Source organism: Nomia melanderi, chromosome 7, assembly GCF_051020985.1.
Source record: "Nomia melanderi isolate GNS246 chromosome 7, iyNomMela1, whole genome shotgun sequence".
Taxonomy (NCBI): domain Eukaryota; kingdom Metazoa; phylum Arthropoda; class Insecta; order Hymenoptera; family Halictidae; genus Nomia; species Nomia melanderi.
This window is the reverse complement of record NC_135005.1, coordinates 12,853,597-12,870,482: the sequence shown is the minus strand read 5'-3', so window position 1 is coordinate 12,870,482 and position 16,886 is coordinate 12,853,597. Positions and strand designations below refer to the sequence as shown.

The window sequence follows — 16,886 nt, the reverse complement described above, 5'->3', positions numbered from 1 at the left end:
CGTATTTCCCTTCTTCCTATGGCAGAAACTCACTTGTTAGTACAAACTAAGTAATTTAATAGTGCACCCTTGCTCTACGATTTACTTCTTAATTATGATCAATGCAACTACCTTATCCTTAATAATTCTAGTAGATTCCGTTCCATATTTCCCTTTTTCCTATGGCAGAAACTCACTTGTTAGTACAAACTAAGTAATTTAATAGTGCACCCTTGCTCTACGATTTACTTCTTAATTATGATCGATGCAACTACTTTATCCTTAATAATTCTAGTAGTAATAGTAATAGTTTTTAGTGCACTGAATCTTGCACAGAGGACTACTCACTATCTATCTATTAATACCTGGTTTTGTTAGGTATCAATAATATTCATTGACACAATAGTTCTTTTGAAAAAGTGAGCCATCTTTTCACTCTATTATAAATGAATGGATTGTGGATTCTCATGTAGGTATAAACTTTCATAGACTGCAGCTTATAATCCTCCAAGGAGACAAGAATTTTATTGAACGCTTTTACGCTTTTCTATATGGGTAGAAGCTCGAATATATAAAAAATCCTGAAATTTCAGTCTATAAATGAGATTCGATGTTCGTCGATCGGTGATCTACGTCGCCAAAAATCCACCGTCGACCGGTAATTGCACTCCACTGATCATGGAGCTTCGATCGCTCAGGAGGTAAACAATTGCATCCACAACTTCGTCCACTTCTGCAATCGACATACATAAAAATTAGCATTGTCCCCGATACATTTCCCCAAGGATTTACTCTAGATAAAGGGAGCGACTTCCATACCGGCGAAACGACCCAATGGTATCTTGTTTATCATGGTTTGCGCCTTCTCCGGGTTGCTCCACCCTATTTTCCCCATTTCCGTCATGACCACCGTGGGGTTCACGGTGTTCACTCGAATATTGTGCGGCCCGAGCTCAAGAGCCATCGTCCTGAAACAAAGTATTAACTATTGATTCTCCTTAACACTAGAACTGCCGGATGAGTCAAAATGCCCCATTCCTTGATGTCTTCTTTTGTGATTACTGAAGAACGAATACCTCTTTGAAAGTGACTAAACAGATTACCACGTTCGCGGTAAATTTTAATGAGCTGCAAATATAGAAAAAATGTAAATTCAGTTCTCCGAGAGTCAAAGTGCATGACAATTTTAAAAAAACAGGGCTACGTAGTATTAAATGCATAATAATGTGTATACATTTGAATATCGTAGCATTCACGTCAGCGAACGTGTTAAGTAATACCTAAACTGACATAGAAGCTACTAGGAAAATTCAAGCTTTTAACTTTCATCAGAACGTTTATCTCGGTAATTCTAGTGTTAACACGTGTGCACAACGTGGCAAAAAAATTCAAGGTACATGATCTACGAAGGGCCTCCAAATAATAACAAAGACGCAAACTATTTTCTTTCGGTTTGATTCGGTAAGATGAGGAGAGAAAAAACTTTTTTTTGGAATATACATATGTAGATGAAAATGGGATACTAGTAACATATCATATGATAGATAGAGGGATGGCGATATAAACATATTTTATACAAATCATAAATAATTATGTATCGAGAATAAGATTTCTTACTTGGACAACATGTCCACCGCTCCTTTGGTGGCGCAATAAACGGAATGGTCCCTTAAAGCAGCCTGGCTGGCCTGCGAAGATACATTCACGATACTGCCGCTAACTTTCCTTTTGATCATGTCCCCGGCAACCACCTGGGAGACATTCAGGATCGTCTTAACGTTCGCGTTGAAGCTCAAGTCGAAGTCTTCCTCGGTGGCCTTCAAGAACGGAGAAAGAATGGCGACAGCGGCATTGTTCACCAGGAGATCGACGGGCAGGACACTTTGGACGGCTTTTCTGGCCGCGGCCCAGTCGAGAAGATCCACGCACACGGTCTGGATACGTGGATCCTCGGCATGCAGTTTCTCCAGGTTCTCCTTCGTCTTGGACAGAGCGATCACCTGGGCATTGAGCTTCGAAAGACGCAGAGCCAGCTCTTTGCCAATGCCTATGACGCATCGATTCGTTAACTTTTTTCAGCGAGACATTTTAACCCTTTGCGGACCGTGATTCCTTGAAATACAAATAACCTCCAGTTGAAGAGAAATTATATATAGATTGCTTAAATAATGGAGAAAAGAGCAAGCTGCGTACTGATTTCTTGCTGTTCGGGTAATTCAATCATTTGCGACTTAATCTTCGAAATATGGGAATTTCATTGTCGAAATGACGTCCGTCCGCAAAGGGTTAAACAAAGGTAGATCATATTCAATGATTATTGACACTAGAACTAGACAGATGACAAATGACATAATAGACACAAGAACCAGATGGGTCAGAATGACCGTTCCTGATTTCTTTTACAATTACTGAAAAGGTACAGATGCTTCTGTGAGGAATCGTTTGAAAAGCTGATTTAGTAATACCTACACTGAAATATAAGCGGATTGAAATTTGAATAAATACACGGTTATAAGATTTATAATGAAATTTGGAGAATTATTGAATTGACAAGTTGCTTTTGTATGGTGAACACTGAGATAATACTAGATATTTGTATCTTGATCATTGGAAAATGTCATTCAGTTCTTCAGATATTATTTGGAGTGAAATGTAATCGCATTAACTTACGATGATTATTATTTATAATTATCAGCGTTATTTGACCTTTGATAAATCAGGTTGTAACGTTTGTTATACGTTGGAATATTTACTTTTGAGAAGCTTCCAGAGAAAAACTTCACAGTGAAAGATGTAGAGATGATAAATCCTCGTGGACTTTTTGGCAATAGTCAACAATGGTCAATTGTAATAATATCAATATAAATAATATTGTAATAATAAAATGCAAGCTATTTAGAGATTATAATTTAAATGAAAAAAAAGAAAAAAGGAGAAAAGAAAGAATCGTAAGCATGGAGATTTGAACTTACGACCTTCAGTGTCATAGCCAGATATGCTAACTGGTGTTACATCTTGTAGTCAATTTTTTCTGTTTGCTTAATGTCTCATATATAGTTAAAACTCTTTTCAAAAATATAGGACCAATGTCAAAAAAGCCATGAAAGTTTTTCTTTTCTAGATGTGTACTATGCATGTATAGGGTTTCACTCAAAAGTTTTTTAACGCAATTTCAGTGATCGTTGAAAAATCGGTTTTTTGTAGCATGACATGACCGTTGACACAATAACATAAGCTTAATAATCATTAATAAAAGAATCTGATAAATGTTCAACTAAAATGATGAAAACTCCTTTCTTTTACATGTTTTGTAAATATCCTGATATCTATACTTATTATTAACCTCATTACGCGAACTACACGTTTGTAAATCACAATTTGTTTAAATGCTTTTATGTCTCTCTATAAAAAGGATATTTTTATTGTACATTAACCTGTGATATTAATTAATACGTTCACAAAGTTCTTTCTGGAAAAAGTTCTTTCTTGAATGAGAATTAATCAAGGATGTTTTAGCATTAACAATTAAATTTTATTATAAATCTGACAATAAATTCGTTTCCATAAAGAAAAGTGTAGCTGTTTTCGAATCTGTAAATTAAGATAAAACTACTATCACGATTTATTAGCCCACGACTAATGGGTATTAAGATGATTGAACCTGATTGGCTACATTCAAATAGTTACTCAACCAGCGATAACCTGACTTCTATTAAATCGCAGAATGATGGAGCTATATATTGTTATGATATTTGAAGTTGAAATGAATAATTTATGTATAAATTTTATAACATACCTCGACCGGCACCTGTAACGAGGATACGTTTTCCTTGGAAGTCGATGTTCATCATTGAAGAATACGTTGTTCACTAGTGGCTGATGATGCTTGTTAAATATATTTATACTCTCTGACCCCACCAATGACTGACTGTACAGATTGATATCAGTTTCTTCATTGTGGAACCGTTTTATAACTTACAATGCAAAGTAAATATGCGACGTTCGAAGTCTTACAAATGTAACCTACAAATATATATTTCTTTATTTTTCTATTAATTTTAGTATATAGAGTATGATGATATTAGTAATAAAAATACATAAATATAATTGAATAAGTATTGAATTTATAGTATGTATTTATTACTAAAAGTTTCGCGGTATATATTTTGAAATTTTGTGATTGAAGGTGAAACGAAATCTCGATGTATCGATAGTGCAATTGAGTCGTCAGTAAACTGTAAAAGAGTACTTATGTCCATGTTTACGTAAAATAATTTACGTTCTGCTTTGATTCTGTGGCCATCGAAATACTAATAAGTAACGAAAGTATTCGTTGGCATATAGTACAGAAATTGTGCATATTTAAAATGTTTTGGTTGTTAAACATTTGAGATGTAACTGGACATAACCTCTACGCTTAATGAATTTTTGCTTGAATATGAATACGTGGACGGAGCATTATAGATTCGTACCTATTTATACGAATTTGAAACGCAAATCGTCTTTTCACTTTTGACGATTAATTTGTTCAGCTGAAAACAAAACAGAGGATATTTGGTACATTAAGTTTTTCGAACAAGTTGTTGACATCCTGCGGAAGAAGTGAACCAATATAAATTGTGGCCTAAATTGTATGAGCTTTTAAACGTTAGATGAGTGTATCTAACTAGCTGTTTTGAGGTTAAAACAGCAAATGGATTAAGCAATATTGATAATAAATATCAGTGTTGGTGTTTATATTACTATTACAGTAATAAATACAATGGCATCCAAACTCTTCCTGGCAACTGGCAGCACGTTTCATCGTGCTTTAATCTTCATGCTTAAACTCGGATGGCAATCACGTTTTCGCTTACCTATGCTTTTGGTTATGCTATTTGTAGCTACAGACAATAGGTTTCAGTTAGAAGTCGAATTTGGAAGCACAGAACAACATAATCCTTTGTGATTAAGAATGTAGAGAAGTTATCTTGTAGATTGTATAACTGAAAGTATTATGTCGACATAGATGTTGTAAACTGTTAATTATTTTTCAATGTATATAAGATATGTATTTTAACGGTAAAAGGGTATTGTTAAAACTTGAATTAACTTCTGTTATGATTTTTAAATGTTGTAGTCTAATCCATGCATTGGAATTGCATAGAATAAGGCAATGTAGTTGAATACCTCTAACGTAATGCCTAGCAATGGAATAGGACATACATAAATAGATATACATTGAAGGAATATTGGTATGCAATGAATATATATATATATATATATATATATATCATTATATGTATATATAATAATTTTCCATTTAATCTTTATCGGACATATGTAATTTCTCATGTGAGATTACATTTTTTACTCTAACAGACATTTGTCACTCCTGTGGTAATTTGTGTGACAATTTGTGTGAACATTGACTAAGAAATTACTTAGCTGCAACACAGATCTAAGAATTTAATATCCGATAAGGGTTAATGTATGAATATTTTTACATGTTAATATTTGGATTAAAGTGTATGATACATTTATTGGTTACAATGTAAAATAATTTTATACTTAAATCAGTATAACATTAAGAGGTATAACTTACTCCTGGATTAAATTATAGCTTTGAGACTGATAATTGGTTTTTATTAGAATATTAAAGTTATATACATATACATTTACATATGCACAGTTGGATTAATATATTGAATTATCAGCAACTTGTAATTGTAATTGTTATTTAGTAATAGATTATCATAGATAAAATCGAGGTGGCAATTTAGTATTATGATAACCAGATAATTAAATATTTTAAATGTTAAATGTTATACTTAGTTATTGGCCATGTAATACTTATTGTAAGTGATTGTTACTGGAATAAAGTGTAACTAAACTATACAGTATATGTTGTAATTTTTCGAAAGATTGAAATAAAAATACAGAAAACGATTGAAAGATTGTGTAAGAATACGATACAGAATAATTGTGTCTAATCTATTAAAATGCTGTTAGGATAATAATTTGTAAAAATGCGACTTCCTTAACCCAGATTGGTGGCGCCAACTATTGCAAGTACGCTCAAACTTCTAGCCAAATAGTACTCAGCTAATAATAAAGACGTGCCGATACTGTGCCGCCATACAATTAGAAGTTTTGAAATTGTTTACACGAAATGTGATTTTCATTTCAATGAAAAATAAATGCTTCATGTGTAAGAAAATAATTAGTAATGAATAATGACGATTCCCACGTGACAGGTATTTTACGGACTGTGTTTGGTTACAAAAATTTTAAGAATGATATTCAAAAAGAAGCTACTATTGCTATTAGCAAAGGTTAATTTTTCTATAATATTGTTTATTACTTTTCTAATCATATTTTTTCATATATCAATTTTATATGTTCTTGAGATATATACTTATTAAATCTTTTTCTAAGAAGAAATATGGTACTCATTTAGAAATTATGTTAAAACATTACAAATTTACAGGTTCAAAATATGTATGCATATCCATGCCTCCAGGCTTTGGTAGATCACTTTGCTTTGAACTTCCAGCCATTTTACAAGAAGGCCAAGTAGCTATTGTTCTTTCTCCAAGATTATGTTCCATGAAGGTAAAATCTCAAGTACCTGTTGAATTTATCTTCTACATATTTGAATATTTTCAGAAACGTGTTGATTTTTTAAGGAATAAACAGATTAATGCACATCTATTAAGTTCTTTTACAAAGTTTAAGGACCGAAATAAAATCTTAACAGATTTAACTTCGAATTGCTTAACAATACCATTGTTATATGCTACTACTCAAGTAGCTATTATGTCATATTTTCAGGTAGATTTGTCAGTAGTGTATTTTTTTTTAATCCAAAATTTTTTCTCATAGTTAATGAATCTGACTTTGTACTCATAGAAGCTGGTACTCTCATTAATTGAGCGTAATTTGTTGTCTTATATCGTGTTTAATGAAGCGCATTGTCTAAGTGAATGGGGATATGAATATACACCTTTTTATAAAGATATTAATTCATACATTGATATATGTGGAAATGTTCCTATAGTTGCAGTAACTACAACTGTTACTGATAAGGTAAATAAACTTACTGTTCATTTATCAAAACTTTACGAAATTTAAAATTTAAACTTAATGATTGTTTAAAAACATATTGTAAACATATTTTATTTATAAAACACACTGAAAGCTTTATAGCTATAAATGTATATCAAATAGCACCATCATTAACAACTTTAAATTTTAAAGGATGTAATCATAATATACTAGTCATAAAAATGTTAGGTATATTGTAGGATTTGATTTAATTATTTGGCAGGTAATTGAAGATATTTGTGAGTTGTTAACAATGGAAAGCCCAAAAATATTTAAAATGCCAGTGCAGCAAATCAATGTATTTTATGATGTGTGGTTTTTAGATATTCTTTCCCAGCCATTTGAGCATCTTACAAACTTTATTACAGAAGTGCTTGGTTTCTTAAATCCATCTATTTCTAAGGTAAATCATTTTGTCTTTTCATATAATTGCAAGGTGCATATAAAATTATCTCTACTCAGATACATAGGAAACTTGGTATTGTTTATTGTAAAGAAAAAGTCATAGCAGAACTGATAGAGACTAAATTAATTGCTTCTGGTGTACCCACACTTGTTTGTCATCACAGTAAGTAAGAAGTTACATAAATAAATAAGGTTCTTTTAAGTTTTTAAGGGAAAAGCATACATTTCTGAATGGTTGTAGAACTAAATAAAAAGAAGAGAAGTGATATAGAACATAAATGGATATCAGGAAAAGCTAATCTCATCATTACAACATATGATTATGGATTTATTCATAGAAAACCAATTAAGTATGAATTATTCAGTAATTTAGAAAATACACAACTGTTGTTCTGTATGAATATTTTTTCATTTATTTAATCAGGTGCATAGTTTATTGGACTGTACCTGAAAATATTCCCAAATACTATAGAGAATCTGCACAGTGTCACATAGATGATGGCAGTGCATACTGTAGAATATATTTTAGCACAAAGGAATATTCCTCTGTAAAGATGCTAATTGAGCGTCGTACAACCATGTATGACCTAAAAGATATTAAGATACAATTGAATGAATACAACAAACTTGTATCATATTGCCTTTTAAAACAGTAAGAAATTTAAATTAATGTTACTCTTGTGTATTCAAAAAATTACATGCAAAATTATATTTAGATGCCGTCACTCGATCATTAGTGAATATTTCGGACATGTAAGACAGCCTTGCAGAAGAAACTGTGATTTTTGTGAAAATAGTGATACAGTAGAGCATAGAACTGATTTGTTTATTAGCTACTCAGAGAACATACACAAAATCAAATACAGTATGTAAGTACATCCACACATTAAATAAACTTCAGAATTTCACTTTTTATATACAATTCCAAGTTCATTACATTTTTCTGTTAAACAAATTGAAAAAGGTATATTAATTACAAGTATTTTATATATCTCAGCTGTGATATTAATGCGGATATGAAGAAGAAACAGTCTACAATTATTCAAGACAAACCAAAGGAATATACAGAAAATGCATTAAAAAAATGCAACTCCATTTTCAAAAGTATATGTATAGACAAAAATAACAGAAGTGTGATTGCACAATACAGAGATCAAAAAGGTAGTTTATCCGACACAGAGTTGTACACAGAGGACAATATTCAAACAAAGAAGGAGAGTACGATGAAACGCGCAGAAGATAATTCAAACGCGACACAAATAGCGCATGCTTTGTTGGTTAAATACAATCTAAACAAAGAAATATCTTTGAAGCCATGTAGTTCTAACAGAGACGCCAGAATAAATAATATTCTAGTTCCCAGCAAGAAAAGTAAATCGCAATGCGATTCGCGAATCAAAGAAAAAAATAGCGCTACTCGGATACGAACAGTGGAAAAAGAAGGTCAAATTGCAAATCCGAGTCCTCGCACAGTGATCTTTACAGGAGCAAAGGAACCACGTATCAAACGAGACCACCGCTGCGTCACCGTAGACACAAATTCTACAGAGTTCAGGTTAAAAAGAAGGAAAATTGAAACTGAGAATAAAGTAACCTCTGCGGTACAAGTCAAGAAGGAAAAGAAAGGAACTTCTGCACGGAATAAACGCAATAAGGATGATGAAAGTAAGAAAATGTCGCGCGACGATGCAACGGTGGAATATTTATTCAATAAATTTAAATTAGACAGAGATTCGATATCGCTAATACCGTTCAAAAAATGATGTTAGAGTTGCTTAATGTTTCAATTGCAATAATAAGTTAAAGGAACGTAAAAATGTTATAATCTCTGATATGGGAAATAAAATGATCTGCGGTTGACTTAACACTGCTGCTAACTAGCGTCTTTAGTCTCGGTCGCCGTCGCCAGTGTTCGCCAATGTTCGCCAATGTTCGTTGCTGTTTGCCGTAGTTCCCATTCTCGGCCACTCTTGACGTCGGGATATTGAATAAATGAAGCAGTTTATTAACGTAAATTTTATTGTTTAAATTAGACGTGACAGTATTATGTCGTATCTACAGGAAAAGTACAAAGTTATAAGTTATGCTATATGTATATCATACCATATATATATATATTATATCACATATACATATATACACGTATATATCATATCATATATATATATATACGTATATAACACGATAATCGTACGACATAGCGAAGAGGTTTCTTACTTCAGCATTTGTTTTTACGAGTTCGATGGGATAAAAATCCGGGGATGGGGACAATGTTTAAACAGGGATTAGTCTTTTGAAATTGGTGAAGGTGGGTTGGTGGTGGTAGTGGTGGTGCACGTGGATCCCTGTCAGGGTGAACAGGGTGTGTGGAAACGTCTGGTGGCGGATGTGTTAAGGGTTCGGACACGTAAAATAGAAAAATAAATGTGAATCGCCGAAAGCAGCCACGACAGAAGGCACGACAAATTGCTACACGGAAGCAGATGCCCGTCCGCAGCATCCTTCTTACAGAACGCTCATCGTTTCGCATTGTTTCACGATCCTTGCTTGAACCTGTCGAATGAAAGAAATACCCATGATCGATTGTAAGGCAGCGTTGCGCACAGCTCGTCGAATTCTGATTGTGCGAAACGAACGAAATTATTTCCTTCTCTGTCTCTCTCTTTCTCTCTTTCTCTTTGCGAATAATTTCGTTCGTTTCGTCGCGATAGAAGCGTGGAAAATCGATCGTCGTTGACCGAAGCGACACGGCCGGAGAGGGCTTCTTCGATTCGCCGCTTCTCGCGTCGGCTTCCGTCCTTCTCACTCCGCCTTTTTGCACTCGTACGCGGCCGTACGCGCAGTTTCGGACGTGATTCGCTTTGCTAAACGCGCGGTGAACGAGCCGAAGCGGGTCGAACGTGTCCGTCCGACTCGCGTTCGTTTTCGGAATTCAAAAGGAAACACGAGGAAAGACACGGACGCTTCGAAGACGCGTGTTATGTACAAGAAATGATGATTCTTGTCCCGCGGTCGCGAGACCTCTTCCGACTTCAACCGGCCACACTCCGAACTTTGGCGATTTGCGACAAGCAACAACTTAACACCTAGACTTCTGTATGTCTCTCTTTAAGGGATGAATGCAGCACAGACACGACAAAGAATGACGGGTACGTTTAGAATGCCTTGAAAAGGAAAATACACACTTTTTGTCTTCATCTTAATTTTAAACTTTGCACCTGTAGATATAAAAATATACATAAACGCCCTGACACGAAATACGAAATGTCTTAAGAGTTTCTTTTTTTTTGCTCTCTCTCGGCTGCTAGCTCTAATAACATCAACACATTTGCATCGAATGTCAGAATTGAACACTTTCAACTGTCGTTCGCTATTCCCCGTTTTTACTTTCCATTGAAACGATAGTTTTAGACTGACGCTGACTAATAATACGTATGCCCCGTTCGTTATCCGACTAATTCAAAGTACAGAAAATTATGTTACCGTTCCGTCGGGAATGTATCCCGCTGATATTGCGTGCACTCGCGTGCGACAGCGTATATCTTAGCCAAGTATTTCAACGTACAGGTACATAGTTTCAAATTTGTATTCGATAGCAGTTAGTTTCCGTTCAAACGAGATTCTAAAAATGCTGCGTTTCTCGTCACGTTCTCACCGCATTATCGCCTTAAACGTTTATTACTCCCTAAGAACGTTTTTGCATTTATTCACGGTCGTTCTCCTTCGACGCTCCGAGAGAAGATCTCGTCTCGTATTCCTTATCGCTTTAATCGGTAAAAAATAGTGATTAATATGAGCGTATATGTTGTCTTGATCCTTTTAATACGATTAGGTATCTAGATTTATATTTCTAATATACGTAACATGCGAATATTTGGCGTGACTTCGGGGGATCGATGATACGGGGACAGCCGATGGAAGGGGGGGGGGGGGGGGGCGTCTTCTTAAACGAATCGAAACTCAGGGGCGGAAGACTACAATATTAAGCCAGCACATACGAAACCAGCGCGCTCTACAAATCTACAAACTCGAGGATACAAAAATATTTGAATATAAATTACATTCATGTCTCTGTGCGTATTCACGTAAAACGAAAAAAAAATAGAAGAAAGAAAAGAATAGGATCCGCTACATGAAATTCATCTAAAACGAAACTCGTATACGGAATAATTTAAAAGAAAAAAAAGTATAAGATATAAAAGAAATCTCTACCACTTCGAATATTTATTAAACAAGACAAGTTCATTTCTCTTAACGAAAGGAAAAAGGAAAATTACAAACGTAAAGCGATGTACACGGTGTATGTTCAATTAAATAATCTAAAACGCTTCCGTATGCACCCTCTTAATAAGAAATTTACCAGCCGAGCGGAAGGGATGCAGAAAGAAACGAAACGAAGAGATAGGAAAATTGATCCGCGTATCGCAAGTGGGCTGATCTCGCGGGCTTGGAAAGTGAACACCTCGCTGACCGGTCACGAGACGAGTTGCGTTTCCAATTTCATTAGTTCCACTAATTTCAATCAGTTCGAGGATCACTTGATCAAATTAAAGATCGTTTTAACACATCGACTGCCATGCTAGTCACCGGTGACTGGCTTCCGTATTGCTTGAAAACAATTACGATACACAAGATGTTCGACATCCGATAAATATTTAATATCATAACCAGGTAATAAAGTAACGTGACAATTACGACGCTGAACGATTAACCCTTTGCGGACGAAGATTCTTTGAAATGCGTAAAACCTTCAACAGATCAAGCTGAATTATACATTAACACAGCAGTGTTTATTTCGATGACGGTCTCCTCAATTATCTTCAATCCAATAAATCTAAACAAAATATCAGAAAAATGAAACGATGGAGTCATTGAGTTCCTAAATACAATTCGGTTTATAATTCTAACAATATCCATAAGATTAATTTCATTTTCATTATGTCAAACATAGGATCACGACCGTCACAAATATGCGAAGCTGGTAACGATCATGTTAATCGCCGAAATAATAGCAAAAGCAGAAACTACACGCTAATCTCTTGCTGTCCGAGTAATCAAATCATTCGTCATCACCTCGTCGAAATGTCGACATTCGTCCGCAAAGGGTTAACATGTTGCTACCAACCCTTATTTCAGTGACGGTCTCCTCAGTAACATTTCCTTCAGCCCAATAAATCTAAACAGAATATTAGAAAAATGGAACAGAATCGAGTCATCGAGTTTCTAAATACAATGTCGTACTTTATAATTTCTAATAACAATATCCACAGTATTAATTCCATTTTCATTCTGTAAAGTAAAGGATAACCGTCACGAACATGTAACGCTGACAGCGAACGTGTTAGCAACCGTCTCCGTTTATCTCTACTATGACGAATCAACGTTCTCGTGGCAAGTAAACGCGAGGACGCGTCTCCTTTGAACGAAATCACCGGTCGGCAAGATGCCAGTTACAGACAGCGATGAGAGGAGAGGGAGAAAATCAAAGGGGCGCGATTACGCGCGGTGATCGCTCTTAAAGGCTACGCTAACGTATGTACACATCGGGGGCGAACACGGTCGCGAAGAAAACTCAATACAAAAATCAAGGGTGGCCGCGCGTCGTAGCCGCGAGAAAAGGAAACGTCGATCGGCTCGATCGACCCGAGGAGGGAGGCTTCACTCCGCTCCCCCTCGTTCAGCGAACTCTTTCCCGCAGTCTTGTGATTTGTGTCGGGACGATCTCCGTCGACGGGCGCACGGCTCGTCGTTCGCCCGATTCGCCGGTCGTCTCGCCGCGAAAAAAAAGAACACGCTTTCACTCGTCCCCTGAAGCGGCTTTTACAGTGTTTTAACTCACGACTCGTGAAACATACACGACACCCTGCTCGCTCGCTCCTCCTCGCGGATTCGAAGAATCCTTATCGCGAAAACGTCACGCGTCACATCATGCGGCGCGATCGCGATCCGCCAGCCGCGTCCGCGCGGCTTCAGAAAGCTTTTAATTGGTCATGGTTGAATTAGACGCGAGTGCGTGAAACTTTCTTCCCGCTTTTTTCTCCTCCGTTACGTCGGTATCGCCGGCGATCGCTCGTTCTCCTCTTCCGGGCAACGGTTTCCCGTTGCTTCTTTCTTTTCCCACTCGGTTTTTTCTCTTTTTTTATTAGAAACCTGTGTTCGCCGGTGTGTTTTCGTTGGAATTTCGTCTCTCGCCGAGCGTCCCCTTTTCTCGTTCGTGTTCCCGGAGACGGGACAGAGTTTGCCGGTGTACGTCCGAGCGAGAACGAACGATCGGGTGGGCGCGATCGTGTCGAGGGACGAACGATCGTCGCGATTGATGAACGCGTGTCTCTTGTGCGCGCCGGCCTAGACAGGCGGCAGGGCCCACAGGGTCGCTGTCTTGTCGGCGGAGGTACTGAGAAACGAGAATTCCGTTGGGTGCCATCGACCCGAGATTACTTTGTCCTGGTGCTGGGCGACCACCACGCTGGGCAGGGGCATCGTCAGGTCACCTGCAAACGTTGCGAATCGAGGTTAATGCAATGTAGGTCTCGACGCGTGGATGAAGTTAACTAGAACCGGTCGAAATCACCCATCCCTGGTTTCCTCTTTTACAATTATTGCAAAGGTACAGACACTTCTTTGACACTAGGTTTACGGGCATTTATTGTACACTTCGTTCTATTATTCCTAAAAGAACTGATGCTCGTTTATTTAGATTGTGGGAACTGGAGATCTGATAGTAGGTAATTGGGATGCATGTCAGTGTGATCGCATCAATCAAAATCGGCGTAATTTACGAAATAATATTTCTAAAATCCAATATGCGTCAATTTGGCGTTCCGTGAACCTAGTGTTAATACTTCGACTGCCAAGTAAACGCTCATTGAAGTGCCTATGCAGTCGGAACAGTTTTCTTAATAAAGCAGAAAGTAGGGTCAAGATTCTTCGTGAGGAATACCTTACTATTTTTCTTATATCTCATCCAATAAAACTTAGTTTGTTCGATACATCACCAAGAAAATGAATGTTCACGATTACGTTAAAAATGGTGTCATCCATGGGTGACGTGGCAGTCAAAGTGTTAAGCAATGGTTAAAGGAACTGATCTAGTAATACCAAAACTGAAATACAAGCCAATCGAAGAAATTGATGTATATAGCTCTTATAAAGAAATTTTAACACTATCTTAACTCTATTCTTTCTCCACTGAGCAACATTGTCTATGTTCTCTCTATGCTGTTTCTATTTATCTCCTGTGTTCTCTGTGATATCTGTTAAACTCTGACGCTTTTCAGTCTGTCGCCAAAAAACCTGGACCCAGAAGTCCCCTCCATTTCCTCGTTTCAGGATTTTCCGAGAGAAAGTGGAGATGTGGGTGACTCATGAGTCAAGTTTGGAAAGAACCGAAACTTGTTGACGTTGATTTTTTCTAAATCATCCTTCGGGTCCTCGGCGTTTACATGTACTACCGAACCCTAAATCGTTTTGGACGAGCGTACTATAATTGAAAATCAAGAAAAAACTAAGTTTGTCAGGTTCAAAGGTAGCCTGCCTGTTCCATGTCGTAAACCTCGTCAAGCTGACTCTAACAGTTGCTGACAACGATGTATCGTTGTTTGACACTAAAAGGGTTAACCCTTTGCGGACGAACGTCGACACTTTAGCGAGATGTTCATATTTGCAACATTAAGTCGCAAACAAATGAAATTACTAAGTACTAAACTAAGTAGTACGTAGTTTCTTTTCCAATTGTCTAAGTAATCGAACTATAATCTAGCTTCATTTGAGGGTTTTCTGTATTTCGAAGAATCTTCGTCCGCAAAGGGTTGAAAGGGGAAGTGAAGCTTACCTTGCAGATCCGTAAGAACAAGCTTATTATCATATCCGCCGGTGAGCAGGTAATAAGCGGAAGGCGAGAAACGTATGCTCCTGATGTCAGCGGCGTGCGGTTTGAAGCACTGCACGGTTCTTCCGCCCCGGATGTCGAAGAGAACGCAGCTACTGTCCTCGTGACCGGAAACCAAAAGACGTCCGGATGGATCGACGCAGAGCGCCGCGACAGGGCTGCCGACCTGCAACGGGATCAAATGCTGATCAGACACAAGGTACCGGCTCTGTTCGACATTGATACCGTAACACGTCCGATAAAGGTTCGATCCTGAGAGAGGCAACTAGAGAGAGAGAGAGAGAGAGAGCAGACAGATGCGGAGTACGTGACAAGTGATGGGGGTGGAATGTTCGGTGCGCATTGATAAAACGTGGGTCGAATGCTTTATCGGACGTCGAACTGAAAACGAAACTGAAACAACTGAAATCGATGTCCTTGATGCATGCTGGATGCGCCGTGCACTGCGAAAGTCCTTTCTGTCATGGAAGCTTCTTGTGTTAGTAACGGAGAATCGAATTTTTGGTTTTATCTTTGGCTTCTGTAGCTTGGGTGCTTGTATTGGGAAATGTATAAGAATTTCCTTGGTGAGAATGTTGATTGATTTAATTGGTACGATTTAATTCGGAACTTGAACATTTGAATGTGTCGGTCGGAAGTTGGAAGTTGGACATTCGAAATTCGGAATTCGAAATTTGAGATTTGAAACTTCAGATATGGAAAGCTGGAAACTCGCAATTCGAAATTCAAGATTTTAAAATTGAAATATATAAGTTGAAAGCTGAAAGTTGGAAATTCGGAATTCGAAATTTGAGATTTGAAAGTTCGAGTATGTAAGTTGAACGTTGAAAGTTGAAAGTTGGAAATTTGAAATACAAAATTTGAAACTTCAAACACGTGAGTTGAAAGTTGACAGTTGGAAACTCGAAATTCGAAACATGAAATTTCAAATATGTAACTTGAAATTTGAAAATTCGTGCTTCGAAATTTGAGATTTGAAACTTAGGTATATAAGTTGAAAGCTGAAACTCGGAAGTTCGAAATTGAAAATTAGAAACACGAAGCTCCAAATATATAAGTTGAAAGTTGGAAGCTCGGAGTTCGAAGTTTAAAATGAAATTTAGGACAGAAAGAATATTCGCAAACACGATCGATGACAGGAAGAAAGCGCTAATCGAATAAACTACTACACAATCTCGTGTATTGTTTCCTCGATAAGCTATGAGAACTATTCGAAACGGGGACCTGTTCATTAGCGTCGCCTCATATTGGAAAAATCAGAACCCGACCTACTCCCGGAGTCAGCTAATACATTCTCGACTGACTTGTCATTATCGTGAGAAGTTATTTCACGGAAGTAGAAATATGTAAAGTCACTCTGTAACAATGAACAGGCCCGGTAATAAATGGTTTTGAAAGCTAAGTGGTACCGAAGCGAGACAACAGATCAGATTAGAAATCAAGATAACATTCTATACCAAACAAATCAAATTTTCCACAAACAACCCCTGTAATCAATCATATTTTTATGCTCATAAATTACCATTAA

General features: G+C 36.8%; 3 protein-coding genes across 10 annotated transcripts in view; 1 reads left to right on the top strand and 2 right to left on the bottom strand.

Annotated features, from left to right (window-relative positions):
• Nucleotides 1-476: 476 nt before the first annotated feature.
• Nucleotides 477-3,981, bottom strand: LOC116430500 (L-xylulose reductase). The gene is made up of 4 exons (XM_031984745.2): nt 3,776-3,981; nt 1,597-2,026; nt 799-947; nt 477-712 (listed from the first exon to the last, which is right to left on the bottom strand). The coding sequence occupies exons 1-4, from the start codon at nt 3,828-3,830 to the stop codon at nt 609-611; spliced, it is 738 nt and encodes a 245-aa protein (XP_031840605.1). The 5' UTR covers nt 3,831-3,981; the 3' UTR covers nt 477-608.
• Nucleotides 3,982-4,109: 128 nt separating this feature from the next.
• On the top strand, nt 4,110-9,233 carry LOC116430499 (ATP-dependent DNA helicase Q5). The gene is made up of 10 exons (XM_031984744.2): nt 4,110-6,293; nt 6,449-6,573; nt 6,628-6,792; nt 6,871-7,047; nt 7,289-7,468; nt 7,528-7,633; nt 7,712-7,820; nt 7,895-8,122; nt 8,187-8,339; nt 8,468-9,233. Exons 1-10 carry the CDS (start codon nt 6,188-6,190, stop codon nt 9,231-9,233), a joined length of 2,115 nt encoding a protein of 704 aa, XP_031840604.1. The 5' UTR covers nt 4,110-6,187.
• A 532-nt stretch (nt 9,234-9,765) lies between these two features.
• The window catches only part of LOC116430476 (WD repeat-containing protein 47), a 118,498-nt gene continuing 111,377 nt past the window's right edge, over nt 9,766-16,886 (bottom strand). For all 8 annotated transcript variants that reach the window (XM_031984688.2, XM_031984684.2, XM_031984686.2 and 5 more), the window contains 2 exons: nt 15,302-15,524; nt 9,766-13,961 (listed from right to left, as the gene is read on the bottom strand). In XM_031984688.2, the coding sequence (XP_031840548.1) occupies nt 13,816-13,961; nt 15,302-15,524 (369 nt within the window). In that variant the 3' untranslated portion in view covers nt 9,766-13,815. The remainder of the gene's footprint in view (nt 13,962-15,301; nt 15,525-16,886) is intronic.

Excerpts from the sequence above, each read along its gene's own strand:
- LOC116430500 (XM_031984745.2), bottom strand. The coding sequence starts at position 3,830 with ATGATGAACATCGACTTCCAAGGAAAACGTATCCTCGTTACAGGTGCC. Across the intron at positions 2,027-3,775 it reads CGTTACAGGTGCCGGTCGAG|GCATTGGCAAAGAGCTGGCT; the intron begins GTATGTTATAAA and ends GATGCGTCATAG. Across the intron at positions 948-1,596 it reads GCGGTGGACATGTTGTCCAA|GACGATGGCTCTTGAGCTCG; the intron begins GTAAGAAATCTT and ends ACTTTGTTTCAG.
- LOC116430499 (XM_031984744.2), top strand. The coding sequence starts at position 6,188 with ATGAATAATGACGATTCCCACGTGACAGGTATTTTACGGACTGTGTTT. Across the intron at positions 7,634-7,711 it reads CACACTTGTTTGTCATCACA|AACTAAATAAAAAGAAGAGA; the intron begins GTAAGTAAGAAG and ends GAATGGTTGTAG. Across the intron at positions 8,340-8,467 it reads CACAAAATCAAATACAGTAT|CTGTGATATTAATGCGGATA; the intron begins GTAAGTACATCC and ends TATATATCTCAG.